Source organism: Melospiza melodia, chromosome 6 (genome assembly GCF_035770615.1).
Source record: "Melospiza melodia melodia isolate bMelMel2 chromosome 6, bMelMel2.pri, whole genome shotgun sequence".
NCBI lineage: Eukaryota > Metazoa > Chordata > Aves > Passeriformes > Passerellidae > Melospiza > Melospiza melodia.
Window position 1 is genome coordinate 60,870,959 of NC_086199.1, and position 16,389 is coordinate 60,887,347.

General features: G+C 41.1%; 1 protein-coding gene across 7 annotated transcripts in view; it reads right to left on the reverse strand.

Moving 5' to 3' along the window:
* Positions 1–5,123: 5,123 nt before the first annotated feature.
* PTPN5 (protein tyrosine phosphatase non-receptor type 5) overlaps positions 5,124–16,389 on the reverse strand; it is a 77,818-nt gene continuing 66,552 nt past the window's right edge. For all 7 annotated transcript variants that reach the window (XM_063158614.1, XM_063158613.1, XM_063158612.1 and 4 more), the window contains exons 12-14: positions 13,399–13,559; positions 10,650–10,763; positions 5,124–6,984 (exon numbers count right to left, since the gene is read on the reverse strand). In XM_063158614.1, the coding sequence (XP_063014684.1) occupies positions 6,891–6,984; positions 10,650–10,763; positions 13,399–13,559 (369 nt within the window). In that variant the 3' untranslated portion in view covers positions 5,124–6,890. The remainder of the gene's footprint in view (positions 6,985–10,649; positions 10,764–13,398; positions 13,560–16,389) is intronic.

The window sequence follows — 16,389 nt, forward strand, 5'->3', positions numbered from 1 at the left end:
ACAGGATGCTGCTTGGCTCACTACTCTGCATGCCTTCAGATTTGGATTTTCAAATCCTACAAAAGCTACAGTGACATGGCTTAAAAGTCATCCCATCACCTTTACAGTTCCCCCTTTCACCTCAAAACTGCAAATCTCTCTACTTAGATTTCTACTGTCTGATTGAAATTTTCATCCTAGGCCACAGAGTTTTTTGAAGGTGAAACTTACACTTTGGAGTGATACTTTACAAGGTTGCTTTCTTTGTAAGGGGAGGAAAGGAAAAGCAAAGCAGATGTGAGTCTAAAGGTACTGGACTCACACAGCCAATTTCTACCCTGCCTGACCACAGCCACAGAACACAAAGTATTATGATATTCTTGAGAATATATGTTTATATTAATGTTACCTTTTTATCCCAGCTGATAAGGTCCTGGTTATTCCTACCACAGGAACTTTCACAACCATTACTGACCTTTCTGTGTCCCTCCCTTCACACGAAGTTGCATAGCTTGTTGCATTCCAGGAAGATGCCTGGGTCCTTTTACACTGGACAAATACAGCTTTGAATAGTTCAAAATTTAAATACATACTGGCCTCTTGTGGGCTGTGTTGTTACATCCTTTACACTGGCTTCAGCACTTTCTCATTCTTTGAATAACAGGGTGATAAAACTTCAAGTATGATGCTAAAAGGAATAAACCAAGGTTTATTCAGGTCAAAAAGACACATTTATATTTAAAAATAAACATTACCTCCCCAATCCCAGGTTTTCTTATGATTGATTTTGACACCATTTCAAAACTTTGATCAAAGGTAGTGTATGAAATGATTTAACATTTTTTTTTCCATGCTAAAATGAAAATACATGGGTCCAGGTTTCAAACAGTTAAACATTCAAAAAATCCTGCTTAGATGTTTAAATTTTTCCCTAGTGCTTCTTTGACACCTCCAGGCTTTGGCTTTGTTTATTTTAAAATAATATATGCAGCACTTTCTCTCATTTCCAAGTCCAGCCAGTTCATTCAGTTACTCAAGCAGGGACTCTGCGCTTTAGAAAATCAGTTCACAACTTTAGATTGGAGACCATTCTTTAATCAGCTTTCTTCTATTCCTTAATAAGTCTAAGATTCGGCCACACTTCTTCATATGGATGACATCATTCTCAATGGGAAGGGTACTTTATTTACACAGCTCAGTGTATTTAGCTTTTTTAACTTCACTTGTGTTAACCACAGCATTGCTGACACAGTGCAGGAGATTGTTTTAGGTGGAAAAGACCAATCCATTCTGCAGGACACAAACTACCTATCTTGCTTGCAACAAAGGCTTAAAAAGGTATAGTGGCAATAAACTGCTTAACTGACCTCACTTGATTTCTCTTTGGACCAGAAAGTTGTTGTCTACTCCATATTTATGTTAAATTCAGTTTAAAATGGAGTCCAGTGCAGGAGGCACTTGGGTTATGCTCTGCAAAGCACAGGAACTGAGAAAACCAAAGAACATAAAAATCTAGCCAACTTCCACAGGCTGATGGCAATAAATTTATGGGTAAACTCTGGAAAAAGCAATGGACACCCCAGCCTCCCATCCCCCTAGTCTAGGAAAGAAAGGGGAAGGTGAAAAGTTTAACAAAAAACAAGAGAAAAAGAGTGCAGAGGCTGAAACATTGTCAACTTTTCCAGTGAGCAAAAAATACCACATTGAGACAGCCAAAACAAACATATGCTGTTTCACAGGCTAAAGAAGGAATCCAGCAAGGCAGACACTCTGTGCTTGCTTGTCTGGAACTTGTGTTCTGTTAATACAGATCAAATCAGAAGTGTGTGGAAACGGGACTGGTCACGTCATGAAGTAGATAAGGTGTTACTTATTGCTTGTTTAGTAAATGCACAAAGAAACCAACCTTCACTTATGTCTTCGGTATTCTACTTCAGGAACAAGAGCCCAACTTAGCTGCAGAGAAATCTGCTTTCTGGACTGAAATCTGCTTTCTGGACTGCTTTCAGCACTTTTGTTTTCCCCAACAAAAACCAAAATACTTCCAACACAATCCAATTCCTCCCACCTACCCAAACTGATACCCTGACCTTTGTGCTGCCTGTGTTGGCTTTCTGTACTCCTCACAACAGCCTAAATACCAAAAAGACAGCAGTGGATATGGTAAAACCAATCACACATGGCTTTCCTTCTTGTGAGACAGGAGGAGTCAAAGCTCATTTACAAGAGGAGGTTTCCATTGTGCATTATCAGTTTTGATTTACTTCCTGACCTGTTTTCCTGTGTCCACTTCAGAGGCAAACAAGCTAAACATGCAAAGGAGATCTATGAAAGATTTTCCCTTTGTGATCCATGGAAATATTGCCTTTAGCTTTTCAGAGGAAAGTTGCACCTGGTACTGGAAATAGGGGAGTTAAGGTCAGACTGATAAAAAGCTTTAATTCAGGTAGACACAACTTTTTCTCAATGGAGAAATGCCATTATTAAGATGCACATAACTGCAGATTTATACCCCCAAAATTCTGGGATGAAAATCTATGCAGAAGAGGTTGAGTCCTCTGAAGGGTGTCTAGTAAGACAGGCTCTGTCCAAGGAAAGAGATGATTTCTGGAAAATACTAGCTATGAACATATTGGGGTAACAGTAGTGCAATAAAGTGACTTATTTAATTCTATTTAAAGCAAAAGCAGCATCAGGCAGATAAGAGAAGAACCAAGAGGGAACACAAGTTGAGTAGCATGGTCCAGCAGAGAGAAAGGGCCAGGAATTGCAATACCCAAGTCCTTTGCCAGACTGTTTAAGCTTTATGTTCTCAAATGTTCAGAGCCATAATGCCAGCTCTGGTGCCAATATGGCTTTTAATTCTGAGTAAGTAATTCAGTCTCTCTCTTCATTCAGCTTTGCTATCACTGCTGCCCTGCTGGGTATTACATGGCCCAAAAGCTTGGGCAGGTCTAATCATAACCCCTTCTGTGACTTTCACACCACAGGAAAGTAGCATCTGTTGTGTTCAGGCGCTGGAGCTTGATCTCTATCAGTGCTCAAAGGAGATTAGATTCTTCTCTTTCCTTGCATGTAAAGGAAGAAATTAACTTGTTTGTGAATATGTGAAATTCACATATGGAGGCACTAGAAATCAATGCTTGTGTTGCCTAGAGCACACAGATCTTTGACTGCCTGTACCTTCTGCACAAAGCTGCAAATGCTGCTTTCATTCACCTATTTCTTCTGTGCTTTTGAATGGAGAATTTTTTTTAACTTGCAAGGAAAAAACTTCCTTGAGCTGCCCTACTTTATCCTAAGGTGACAGTCACTCTTCCAGACACCAGGAAATACTCATCTACAGACTTGGCAGAAGAAAAAAGGGACTTCAGAAAAAGTGTTTTGTTTTTTCTCCATAGCAAATCCGTAAGGCATGACCACCTATGGGCAAGCTGCACGATTCCTCTTCTGAAGAGACAGCAGGGAAGTGACAGGAACCAAGGTCCTATTTTGCCCTGTCTTCATTCTCAAGTCCATTTTGCAACTGCAAATTCACATGTTAAGATTTTTCCATTGTAGACCAATTATAAAGAAAAGTCCAGAATAAATAGATGCTTTTGAAAGTCTTGGAAGAAATGCAGTTCTCTTCCCTACATTACTACTAGGTAGTTGACATTTAAGAATAATTTGACTAAGTCATGTTTATCTTGATCCTTCAGAGAGCAAGTCGTGCTTTATCTGGGGACAACCCTTACACTCAAGTGCAATCTTAGTTTTTGTTTTTACAGAACTTTGGCATCTGCTGATCTCAGGCTACCTACATGAGGACAGAATGTGCCATTAGTCTGTTACCATGACAGAAAGAGGAACGGGATAAAGCTGCTTAAGCGTGGTGACCAAATGACCAGCAAACAACCAAGGCACTGAGCTAGGCTCTGCCCTTCTCCAAGTGTGAAAAAGGTTATCAAAAAGAACACATCACAGTTGGTTCTAAATAAAATAAACTCATGTTTGTTATATTTTTACCCACCTGGAGAGAGGAATTCAGTCCTCTGGGAAACAACTGTGTTGTAGGTACTAATGCTCTGGTCTCTGGTACAAAGAGTCCCGGGCTCTGAGCAGGAGAGAGTGGATGAAGTATGCCTGGAATTTTCATTTAATAGAGAAGGAGTAAAAAGACTAGGCAGAGGCATAGCTTAGCTCCTATTGTCAGCTCAGTTTCAAACACACTGATTACAGAAGCAGCAGCCCCACTCATCTCAAGTGCTTGCACACGGCCAGAGCTCCTTTCTGCTCATCTTAAGCACTTCTTAAGACTACCTGTGGTGCCAGGAGATCAGAACAGCTGATAAAATGTCCTTCAGATCTCAAATTCTATTAAAAAAAAAGTAAAGAAAAAAAGAGGCAGAAATAAGTTAATTATTATAAGGCAAGAGAGTAAATAGGAAGATTAGCTCCAAATCTGTTAGACAAAATAACACTTTAAGAGGCATTTGAATATTTTGATCCTGACCAAGTGGTATTGCCTAGTATGAGGTAGCAGCAGTGCAGCCCTCATCACCAGAGCATACAACAAGGCTGACATGTGCTTTGTAGCAGTGAATTGATGCCAAACAACCTGATTTTATCAACAACCACACTCTCAGGACATTCCACATGTGTAAAATGGGAGCGGACAGCAGGCCAGATTTCCTTCATCGTTGTAAATCATTCACTTCTACTCAAGTCAGTGAGGCACTGCCAACTAACACCTGCTGAGGATCTGTGCAAGGACCTCAAGGTCAGTATCTTAGAGCTCTTTTAACCTTGCTTACCATAAAGTTATTCTCCTCTAGAAAATCTCCTTATGCAGGAGGCAATTTATATTTTGAACTTACCTCCTGTATGCACACTGCCCTCCAAACAACAAACATTCTTTAGCAGATGCATGGGAAGCTGATGACAGAGCAAGTAGTTTTATTCACTGAGTCAGTTTTGACATGGAAGGGCACTGAAAAGCTGAAAAATATTTACAGGGAGTTCCATTTTTAATATTAACCAGAATATCAATGGTTATTTTGTTATTTTAAAGGAGTGCTTAGATGGAATAGTGTCACCCCTTCGAAGAAGTTGGTAGCACAGAGAATATAGCTATCAAGACTTACATAAAACTAACAGTCATGTTATGCTCAAAAGCTTAAGTTTATTGCTCTCTTTAATGACTATCACCAGTATTTTAAAAAAGAATGCCAGTTCTTTCTGCTAGCTTCTCACTGAAGGAAATATTTTAAATACAGCAATAAAATCAAGTGGTTTAAAGAGAACACATTTTGCCACACATTCATGCAAACCCTGCAGACAGGATTTTTACAGGTTCATGGATACAGAATAAACACAAAGATGTGTACTGAAATATTGGGAAACTTTTTCCCCACAGTGATGAAGTTGTAGGCGTAACATTTCAGGCCTTACCCTGCACCTGCTGACGTCAATGGCAAAACATCAGTGGGAGCAGGATCAGCCCTTATTGTTCTGAGAGCTGCTTTACCTTCTCCTGATTAGGAAGTGCAGTAAATTCTCAGAATCTTCTGCACTAATAGAAGCAGTGGGTTTTGGTTATTGTTACAAATAAAGAGAAGTAAATATATATTTTTAGTAGGTTATCAGAGCTTCTATTCACAAAACACTCATCTTTCATGTTAAGGATCCTGTGCACCTCCATTTTTCTCTGCTCAGTGAAGCACTAAAATGTGTGCTCACCTCTAAGCATTAAACACAAGCTACAATCTTCCCAGCCTGATTGAAGTCTAAACCAAAAAGCACAGGCAGCAGTCTGTATTATTGGAAAAGAAATACCGTTGCCTGGACCAGTGGTTAGAACAGGGCAATTATTGTCTAAATTTGGTTTGAGGGCAAATTTCTCACAAAGCAGCCAACAAGTTCACACTGATTTTTTTTTAAGCTGCCTTTAGGATTTGCATTAATTTAAATAGGCACTGGACATATGGTTACCCTCAAAACTTTGAAACAAGTATAAATTCATAGAATAAAAGTGATTTTATTATTAGATTTTTAATAAAGATGAACTAAAAAAATGTCTCACCTGATTTTGAATCTCAGATTTCAGGAGAAATTCTATTCTATGTAAAAATAGAAACTATTTGCAGAAATACAATCTGTTTGCCAGATGACTAAGATGCCCAAATATTGACAAAGAAAAGGTAAAGCACGAAGCATATATGTTCAGATTAATGTCTATTCAGATTCACCCCACTGTGATGATACTGGGGTACACTGCTGGTAAGAATTCGAGGCAAGAATTTGACTCACGTCACTGAAATCTTGTTTCCCCCTTAGTTCTGATAACACTGGTAATGGACTGCTTTAGAAAAAATAAACAAGCAAACATGATGTGTGAAACATCATTTCAATGCAAATCTACTTGAGTCTTTCAATGCAGAGGCTCAGAAGGTTTACGATACACACAGTATTCGGTAATTTTATAAGTAAAAACAATCAGAAAGAGGCAAAAATTTACTTTCAAGCTTAGTCAACATACGGCACATTTCAGCATGACAATTCAAAAAGATGCACACTGTATTTGGATATATTAGCAATGACCTTTTAAAAAAGAACAAACTGAAGACAGTGGATTTTTTTCTGTTTTTTTTTTTTTCTTGCTTTTGTAACAAATGAAGCTACTATAATTATTTACAGTATAAATAAGCCTTTTTTGGTGAAGATTACGTCCTGTCATGTATGTTTAAGACAAGACGTACCTCAGCTCTTTAATGTCAATGCAAACAAGAGCATAAAAGCAATATCAAAGTAAAATAATATCTTTCCAGCTAAGACAGCCAGGTTACCATGTCTCTTTTATCAGATCTGAAATATATCTGAGCGCAGTCAAAAGTTCTCCTGGCTTTAGCCTTTAGGAATATCATGAACACTTATTCTTCTGCTGCTCTAGAAAGCTGCTTTCCGTACAAGCTCATGACATGATGCACAAATTGATACTGTTCACAAGTCTGGATCATTCCTCCCCTGAAAGGCAAGAAGAAAAGGGGAGGGAAACAGCAGTCTTATTACTTGCAAACATGTGAGGAAATAGCACAGCTAACATGAAGCTTGTGCTCCACACCAAAGGTCCATTCCAAAGCTTTCTGAAAAGAGTGAGAAGTGCCCTTTGATAGTAACCAGCTTCAAGCCTGACCTCCAGCTCCATTTTGAAAGTGTCTGCTGAGCAAGGAACAGAAGGTAGTGAGAACAGGAATGGGCTTTACAGTTATTTTCCTTGGCAGATGCTCTCCTCCAGGAAAGCATCACCATTATAATTTACTCTTACCTTACCTGAGCACCTGTATTCCAAGAACCCTTCTGTGAAAAGTAATTCCCACTTCAAAGCCCTAGACAGACAGATGGGAGCAGGGGAATAAAGAGGGGAAGCAGCTTATCCAAGACTTCACAGTTGCACTAGGGACTGAATTTGGGACCAAAGAGGGCCAGGCCAAGCCACACCAGCCCAGACAACTGATGCAGTTTACCCATTCTGCAATGAGGATTCTTTCCTCTGGGCCACTCCACATCAAGCTTTTGGCAAGTTAGCCAGAAAACTAGGGATGGCCATCAGGATTTTGGAGCACGCAATGTTACTTTAGAAAGGACAGTCCAGATTTGTAACTGAGTTGACTGCTATGCACACCCTGATAGCAAAACATCCCTCAGCACAGCAGCCTGTTTTGGTTCAGCTTATTTTTCAGCTTTTAATGTTATCTTTAAAACTGAAAACCTGAAAGGAAATGTATGCAGAAATGAAAGTAGTTTGATTTTCCATGCATCATTAGCCTATATATTTCTGCAAGTAGCATATTAACTAACATATAAGCACTACAGGGGGAGACAGAAATAAACAAAACCAATCAGGATGAAGTTGTTAATTTTAAGCAGATTCTACTAACATTTGAAATTTTGCTAAGAGTACCATCTAAAGTGATAGGATCTCTTGACAATCCTTTATGAAGGCAATTAAAACTTCTATCTGAAGCTCACAGAAAGTGTACAGAGAATTGTGCCAGCACTGGTGTGGGAGCACAGATCCTGGCAGCATGGTGCCAAAAGGAGACTGAAATGACAAATGGAGCTGAGGAACATGGGAACCCACGGGTGACTGGAGCCAACCAGACTGTGTCAGTCTGAGGAAGAGCATATGTGGTGCATTCCCTTAGAAACCTCACCAGAGAACATGAATGAAAAGCTGCTTCCTCTAAGCCAAATGGGTAGCAGACTGCTAGCTCTCTCCTTGGGGACAGCCCTTTTCTATGGGGTCCAACTTGGCCATTATGGGTCACACAGTAGCCATACCAGTAAGGGGGAGATGAGCAGGAAAGACAACCTTGTCTTTCAGCTCCTTGCACTTATTTTGTTAAGCAGCTGCTTGAAATAACACTTAACGAGCAGGGAAGAGCAGGGGCCTATTCTCTAACCTCTCATCATCTAGCAAAGGTGAGAAAAACACACAGTGTTTCTAAAAAAACAAATAATAAATTCCTAGCTGAGCATCTCCTCCCCATCTGCTCTCCTTAATACAAGCTCACAACTGATTTGTTTCTGAGTCCCTCTGTGCTCCACACAGCACTGAAATATATCTATGTCAGACTGCGATACACAAGGAATATTAGTCACATCTGACAATTTCTCCCCAAGAAGTTCCATTAACAGTGGGGTTGCACCCTGAACTTGTAGCAGCAGAAGCAACAGGGTGTCCACTGAGATTCAGACCACAGGAAATTATTTTCCTTTTTATCCAGTTTCCTGCTATGTGGTGGCTTCCTCCCTTGCCACACATATGCACACCATGACATGTGCTTGCTGTCCAGGCTTTAGCACAGAATTTTGTTTTCACCCCTATTTGCCACAGAAACCTTTGAAATCTGAGTTACATTGTGGGCAATGATAGCAAATGTCTCTCAGCACTGTGGGAAGGATGCAGGAATGATTACTTCCTCTCCTTAGTCATAGTAGGTTATTTTAGGACCATCTGTTGGCCACTGATGCAAAGCCCAGTGCACAGAACTTTTCCAAGGGATTTGTGAGGGAATGAAGGGAAAAACCCCTTTGTTCTCTCTCATGGGTACATGGCAACCTCAAAGGTGGTTCTCAGGGCTAATGCCAACCTTTCTATTTCTGTGTAAAGCAGGGAGGTCTTCAGACATCTACTCTGGCCTGCATTCAGCCTTCTTTTCCTAAGTCCCTGGTGACTCCTTACCATCCTAGACAGTAATGATCAGGCAAGAGGAGACACAGTCTTCCCTCTTACAGCTGCTTGGACACTGTCTCAACCTCTCATGCTACTTCTCAAGTCCCCTGGAGATTCTGGGGGGAGTTAATGAAAATGAGAGTGGGTGGCAGCATGACTGCCAAGAGACTACAAGCCCTATTTTTCAGTCCTTAAAGAAATCATGCTTTTCTGTAGGAAGGATGGTGATCTGCTTTCCATCTTCAGTATTTTACCCCATGACATTTAAATGGCTTTTATCTATTCCATCCCACTCCTGAGAGCTACATGGCAGCTACAGAGGCTCCTGCAGTCTTCCTTTTCCCCTGTGGTGTCCTTCAAGTATGATTTTCCTTCTTCAGAGTATTAAAGTGACTGCCAGTTCCCCTCTCCCTTCAAAGCTAGTGTTTGCAATTGGCCTGCTGTATCACACATATTTGTAAGCAGGCGCCTTCAGCCTTCATTTGCGTGGCAATTTTCCTGTGTAACATTAGTCACAGAGACAAGATATTTCACATTCAGACAGATATTTAACTGGACCATGGATAATCAGCACTCACTATTCATAATCTCGTTTTCTTTTTCTCAAGAAGCCTTCCCTTGTCTGGGCTAGAATCCACTGAAACAGCCAAATCTCTAAGCCCCTGCAGGTCCCTGTCTATCAGAGCCTCAGCAGGGCAGCAAGCATTTCATTTTTTGCCTCCCACTGAGCATAATTTCTTCTCTGAAATAAAGTTCAGCGTGGGGTTGAGGCTCTTTTTTTTCCCCTCAGAAAAATCTTTGGTATGTTTTTCGTGACATCTCTTCCCCCGACTACATTTATCATTATCATTAGAGAGAGCACTGAGACATGTTTTGATGGCACTTGAAACCAGTGGGAGAGGAAAAATAGCATCTCTGGTACAAAATTCAAGTCTGTTTACTTAATAATCAAACTCAAGGTGGTGTGTTAAGAAATGCTTAACTGGAAACCATTGAATTTGTGGAGATTTTCACAGCTCCTTTCATATGTCTGCAAACACTCCAGGTTGTGCACTCTCCTTCCCCAGGCAATGTCTCTTCTCCAATGGCTCACAGCTATATGAGATAAATTTTCATTACTCCTTCTGGGAGAAAAGTGATGATCTGTGGCTCTGAACTAAAGTACAGCAGATCTTTGAGCCTTTGCTTCTGTATGAACAAATGGGGCCAGCTCCTCAACTGGTAAAAGGTTGCCCCTTGCTTCATGGAGACGGACAGCTGTGAACCTAATTCAGCTCTAGGGCTGTTCAGTAAGGTTTACTGCTCAGGCAAAGATTACAAGTCAGAGCAATGTTCTCTCTTGGCCTCCACTTATGTTTGTTCTTCCTCTCTCCTTATTTGCTTCTCCTTAAATAAGGGGAACTATTACCATTTTTGCTTTTTATTTTTCTGGAAAGGAAGCAGGCTTTCTTACCTGTCTGACCGTAACTGGCAGGTTGTTCGCAAAATGTCAACTATGCCCTCGTTCTTCAGCTGTTTACAGCAGACACTTGTGGCAATAAAGCAGCCAGTCCTCCCGATGCCTGCACTGAGGAAGGGAAGAGCAGAGAGAGGCAGTGGAGATGTCAGAAGGATTTTGGAATTTTCGTGTCAAATGACTGCCACTAAAGCAGCACAGACCCCATCATCCCTTTTGTCCCTCCGACCTTTGCCAGCTGGGTGCTTCCAGATGGAAAGCCATAGCTAGGAAAAGATACCAACTTTGTTGGATGACATGATTAAGTGTGAACCACTCACAGAAGGGTGAACATTGCAGATACAGGGCTAAAAATGGACTACTGGAGACTCATTGACCCAATAGGTTGTTGAACCTCTCACTGAACCACCGAAAAAACACTTCTGCATTTCTTAGTAAGATTTATTTGGACAGCAAGCCTTGCTTTGAAGGCAAACTTTGCTTTGAAATTCTCAATTTTAACAGCATCTTTGAAGCTATTTTCATTCACAGGTAGAATAAAAAAACCCAAACTCTTGCATAAATAATTAGAGCTAACAGAAGTATAGTAAGTGTGATGTCATTTTCTGATCAGATCTGCAATCTAGTAATTTGAATTAGAGCACAATACAACAAATTCACTATCAAAAAAATTTCTTAAAATTTTCCTGAACTCTTCTGTATCTGACCAGAACTGAGTTTATTTTCACAGTACAATAGAAGCTGTAAATTCTTCTCATCACCTAAATGCTGGAAGCCCTTCTTATGCATGAAATAATTAAGTGAGCATACTCAGGAATAATTACTTGACACAACTACAGGAAATCCTGCTTTCATTTACATTGTGAGAAAATTGTAATGCTGAACCACTGGCAAGAAACGTTCAAGCAACAGTGGAGCTCACAGTTCACAGCTGCCCACAAGCCCTTCTTCTTCCACTTGACCATAACCAAACAGATCACAGCACACAACTCCTGACACTGTTTACTGTCCAGTTACCTCAGTGTTTTACAAAGGGAGGGAACAATGTCCATTTTTAGATAAAAGAAACAGTGCTTGTCCCAGGACAAGCTGCAGGTCTCTCAGCGGCTGAGACAGCATTGGGTGGCACATTATCCACATAGAACATGTCATAATCCTATCACCGTGTCTCTTAGTATATATATATTTTTCAAATAAAAATGCCCCATTTCTCCCCAGATTATTACAGTGTCATGGGGATGACACCATGCAAGAGGACAGAACAAATACACAAAGCAAGAGTGGCATAGTAACCAGCAACAGATACCATAGTTCTTCAAAGAGCTCCTAGAGTCACAAATTTCCATGGACAAAGAAGACCTCCTTACAAACCACTTCTTATTTTCATCTGAACTAACCCAAATTTTTCCACATCTGTTTTAAAACAACACTGGCAGAAAAGCTGGACACGTGCTATCACACAAGCATTTTAATAGTGATTGCTCCATATTAGCTTACAGTCGGATCTGTGATGACACCAGGCTACCAACCATTTCTGCCAAGAGGCTCTTTAAAAACATTCTCATTGTATAATACCCATTTACTATGGCTTTTGGAGAGCAACCATCTGCTGTTTCCTAGAAAACATTATGCAAAATTAAGCAATATTCTGTACAAAAATAAATTTGGCAAAATGTATGTTACTGAAATGATGGAAGATTACCCTGGCAAGATAAACTGCATTTCTTATCAGGCTTTCTGCTATTTACCTGGAACAACTGTTTTGAGAACAGACTGTAGTTTTCAAGTAATCACATTTAACCTTCCTAAACACTGGCAAAACAGGGCTTCCTTTTTGACCCGTGGAACTTCTCCAACTTTCCAAGACCTGTAATTCATCTGTATTAAACTTTAATGTTTTAGAGAGCATGAACCAACTTCTTTTAACCACTCTTGGGGTGAAAATCAACTAGCATATCTGATTTAATAGTGGTTGCTGATGCTTAACACGCTCCCTAGATAGCAGTGGAAAAGAACACAGTTAATCACATCTACAAATGATAAGTAGATCATCCCACTTCTTTCTCAGGACAGAAGAGAAGTATCTATCCTCATCTATTTTTATTCTGCTCTGATTGATAATTACAATTTTTTCATCAGGAATAAGCCACTGCAAAGATTTTGCTCCTTCTATATAAGAAGCTTTCATCTCTGCCAGGGATTCTTACTGACACTTCAGTTTTACTATCAATTGCATACATTTCCTGACTATTGATTAGTACTTGCTGTAACCAGCTTTGTCATCCTTTCATTTATGTGTTATATTTAAATTATTGTCTTTGGCCTAATAATGACTTATTAAAAAAAAAAAAACAAAACAAAGAAGGACTCCACAAAACGGGGAGGTTTGATGCTTAAAATTTAAAATTTAATGCTATTATTTGTCTGCTTGCATGTGTTTTCGTACTCAATTTCACCTAATGTATGCTAATCTTTACTAACCTGGCCCTTCAAAGATAATTATTACTATGAAATTATTCTTACAAGTAACTGAGCCGCTGCCAGCTTCTATGGTTGACTCAGTCTGTATCTGAATGCAACACTTGGTAATAGAAAATCATTGCCACTAAGCTTTGAAGTTCCAAGCACATTTCAGCAGCAGTTGGGCAAGATTTCACACATGTGACTGATGGCCTGTGTGGCAGTCTCTGCCCTGTGTCACTGTATGCAAAGAAACCCTTGGAATTCAGACAGAACATTTATTTACCTGCAGTGAACAATCACTGGGGCATTCTTCTCCTCTGCGCTCTGCATGGCCTCTTCCACTTCCAGTACTAGCTGTAGCAGAGGAGGGGCCTGGTCTGGTGTCTTCTGGTCTGGCCAAGACGTGTACCAGTAATGTTTCAGGTTTCTGACCTCTTCTCCTTTCTGCAATTCAGTTAAGACAAACACCACAAAAGTTTTACAAGAACTTCTCATTGTAAAATTGATGCTGAAACATGGCCTTCCCTGTAAGACTAAGATTGAACCAATCTGCTGGAAACAGAAGATGGCTGAGCACACAGAGTCCAGGAGATTGCTGCAGAGCACTGATGTGATCTTTTTGACACAGGTGGTGGAGGAACCAACAAGGAGAGGTGACCTTGTGTTAAGTACATGTTTGGGCACGTGAGGGTTGGGAGCAGCCTTGACTGCAGTGACCAAGAGATGGTGGAAGATCCTACATGGAAGGAGCAAGGGCAATACGTAGGATTACAAGCCTGAAGTTTGGAAGAACTAACTTTGATTCCTTCAAGGACTTAATTGCAGGAATCCCTTGAGTTAAAGCCCTAGAAGACAGGGAATCCAAGACAGCTTATTAATATTCAAGCATCACTTCCTCCAAGCTCAATTTTTGGTGCATCCCTCTGGGTAAGAAATCATGCAAAGAGGGCAGGAGCCATGCATGGATGAACAAGAAGCTTGTGGCAAAAAAAAAAAAAACAAACAAATAAACCACAAGAGGGAAATCTATGGAATATGGAAAAATGGACATGGCACTTGGGAGGAATATAAAAATGTTGTCAAAGTATGCAGAGACGTGACAAGAAAGGTTAAGGGCCTCTTGAAATTAAATCTGGCACGGGATGTCAAGGACAACAAGAAGGATTTCTTCAGTTGCATCAGTAGCAAAAGGAACAGCAGGGGAAATGTAGGCCTGCTGCTGAATGAGGTAGGAGCCCTGGTGGTAGAGGATACAGAGAAGGCAGAGTTACTGAATGCCTTCTTTGTTTCAGTCTTCATTGCCAATGCTGGCCCTCAAGAATCCCAGACCTTGAAGGCAAGAAATTCTGGAGAAAAAGCCAACTTTCTTTTGGTTGATGAGCATTGGGTTAGAAAGCATTTAGGTAAACCTCAAACCCACAAATCCATGGGCTCCAATGGGATCTACCCATGAGTGCCGAGGGAGCAGGCAGATGTTACTGCTAAGTCACTCTCCATTATCTTGGAAAGATCATGGAGAACAGGAGAGATGCCTGAAGACTGAATGAAAGCCAATGCCACTCCAGTCTTCAAAAAGACAGCAAGAGGGAGGACCCAGGCAGCTACACACCAGTCAGCCTCAGTTCCACCCTAAAAAGGCAATTAAATACCTCACCCTGCATATCACCTCTAAACATGTGGAAGAAGGTTATCTGAATTATTCATTATGGATTTTCCAGGGGAAATCATGCTTGACCAGCTTGAAAGGTTCATATGACAGTATGGCTCGCTGGGTGGATGACAGGAGAACAGGAATATTGTCTATCTTGACTTCTAAAAAGCAGGGCTTTTCACCCTGTCTCCCATAACCTCCTCATGAGGTAAGCTCAGGAAGCATAGATTAGATGAGTGGACAGTGAGATGTATTGAGAACTGGCTGAATGGGTCCAAAAACTGTGATCCGCAGCCAAGAACCCAGTTGAAGGCCCATAGCCAGTGGCCTTCCCCTGAGGTCAGTACTCGGTTCAGTTTACTCATCAATGACCTGGATGAAGGGGAAGAAAATACCCTCAGTACTTTTCTTGATGATGGCACAAAAGTAGGAGGAGCAGCTGATACACCAGAAAGCAGTGCTGCCATTCCATGAGACCTGGGCAGGCTGGAGAGTTGGACAGAGAGGAATTGATGAAGTTCAACACAGAAAGTACAGGTCCTGCATATGGAGAAGAATAACCCCAGACATCAGTACAGTGTGGGGGCTGACCAGCTGGAAAGTAGCCTTGTGGAGAAAGGACCTGGTGAACAACAAGCTGTCCACGAGCCAGCAGTGCCCTTGTGGCCAAGGAAGCCAAAGGTATCCCGCGGTACATTAAGAAAAGCAGAGTTTTCACATTGTGAGTGGTGATCCTGCCTCTCTCCTCAGCCCTAGAGAGGGGGCACTCCACTCACCTGGGGTGCTGTGTCCAGTTGTGGGCTCCTCAGCTCAGGAGAGACAAGGCACTACTGGAGAGGGTCCAGTGGAGAGGCATGAAGATGATTAGGACACTGGAGGACCTCACTTAGAAGGAGCTGGGCCTGTTTAACTTGGAGGAGACACAACTGAGAGGGGTCCTTATCAAAATCTGTAGGTATCCGAAGGGAGGGTGTCAAGAGGATGGGTCAAGGCTCTTTTCAGGAGGGCTTGGCTACAGGACAAGGGGCACAAACTGGTGCACAGAAAGTTCCATCTGAATACAAGGAAAAATTTTTTGAGGGTGATAGAGCACTGAAACAGGTTGCCCAGAGATTTTGTGGAGTCTTTGTCTCTGGGATATTCATGACTCACCTGGACACAAGCGCATAGAACCTGCTTTAGGGGAACTTGCTGTAGCAGGCAGGTTGGACCAGATGATCTCCACTGGTCCCTTCCAACCCCAACCATTATGTGAATACTAAATGGAATAGAAATCCAAATGGGAAGTCACACAACACAGAAATCTGGATTTCCAATATTACGACTGCACTTCAGCAAACTGCCTTATAAAAAAACCAAAAACAAAACAAAACAAAAAAAAAAAACACAAAAAAAAATCCTCCCCCCACAAAGTATTCTGCTCTTTTAGTGCCAAGAGCTGTGTGCAAAACACTCCAGGCGGTCTGTTCCCTCTTGACAGATTCATTCAGCAAAGCCAGAGCTGTGCTTGTGACATAATTGCTTTCATAATGTATTTGACAGACAGAGAGCCAGGAGCCATATCTCTGTCTCTGATAGCTAGATAAATAGATGAGGGAGAGAGATGGGAGCTTATTTTTCTAT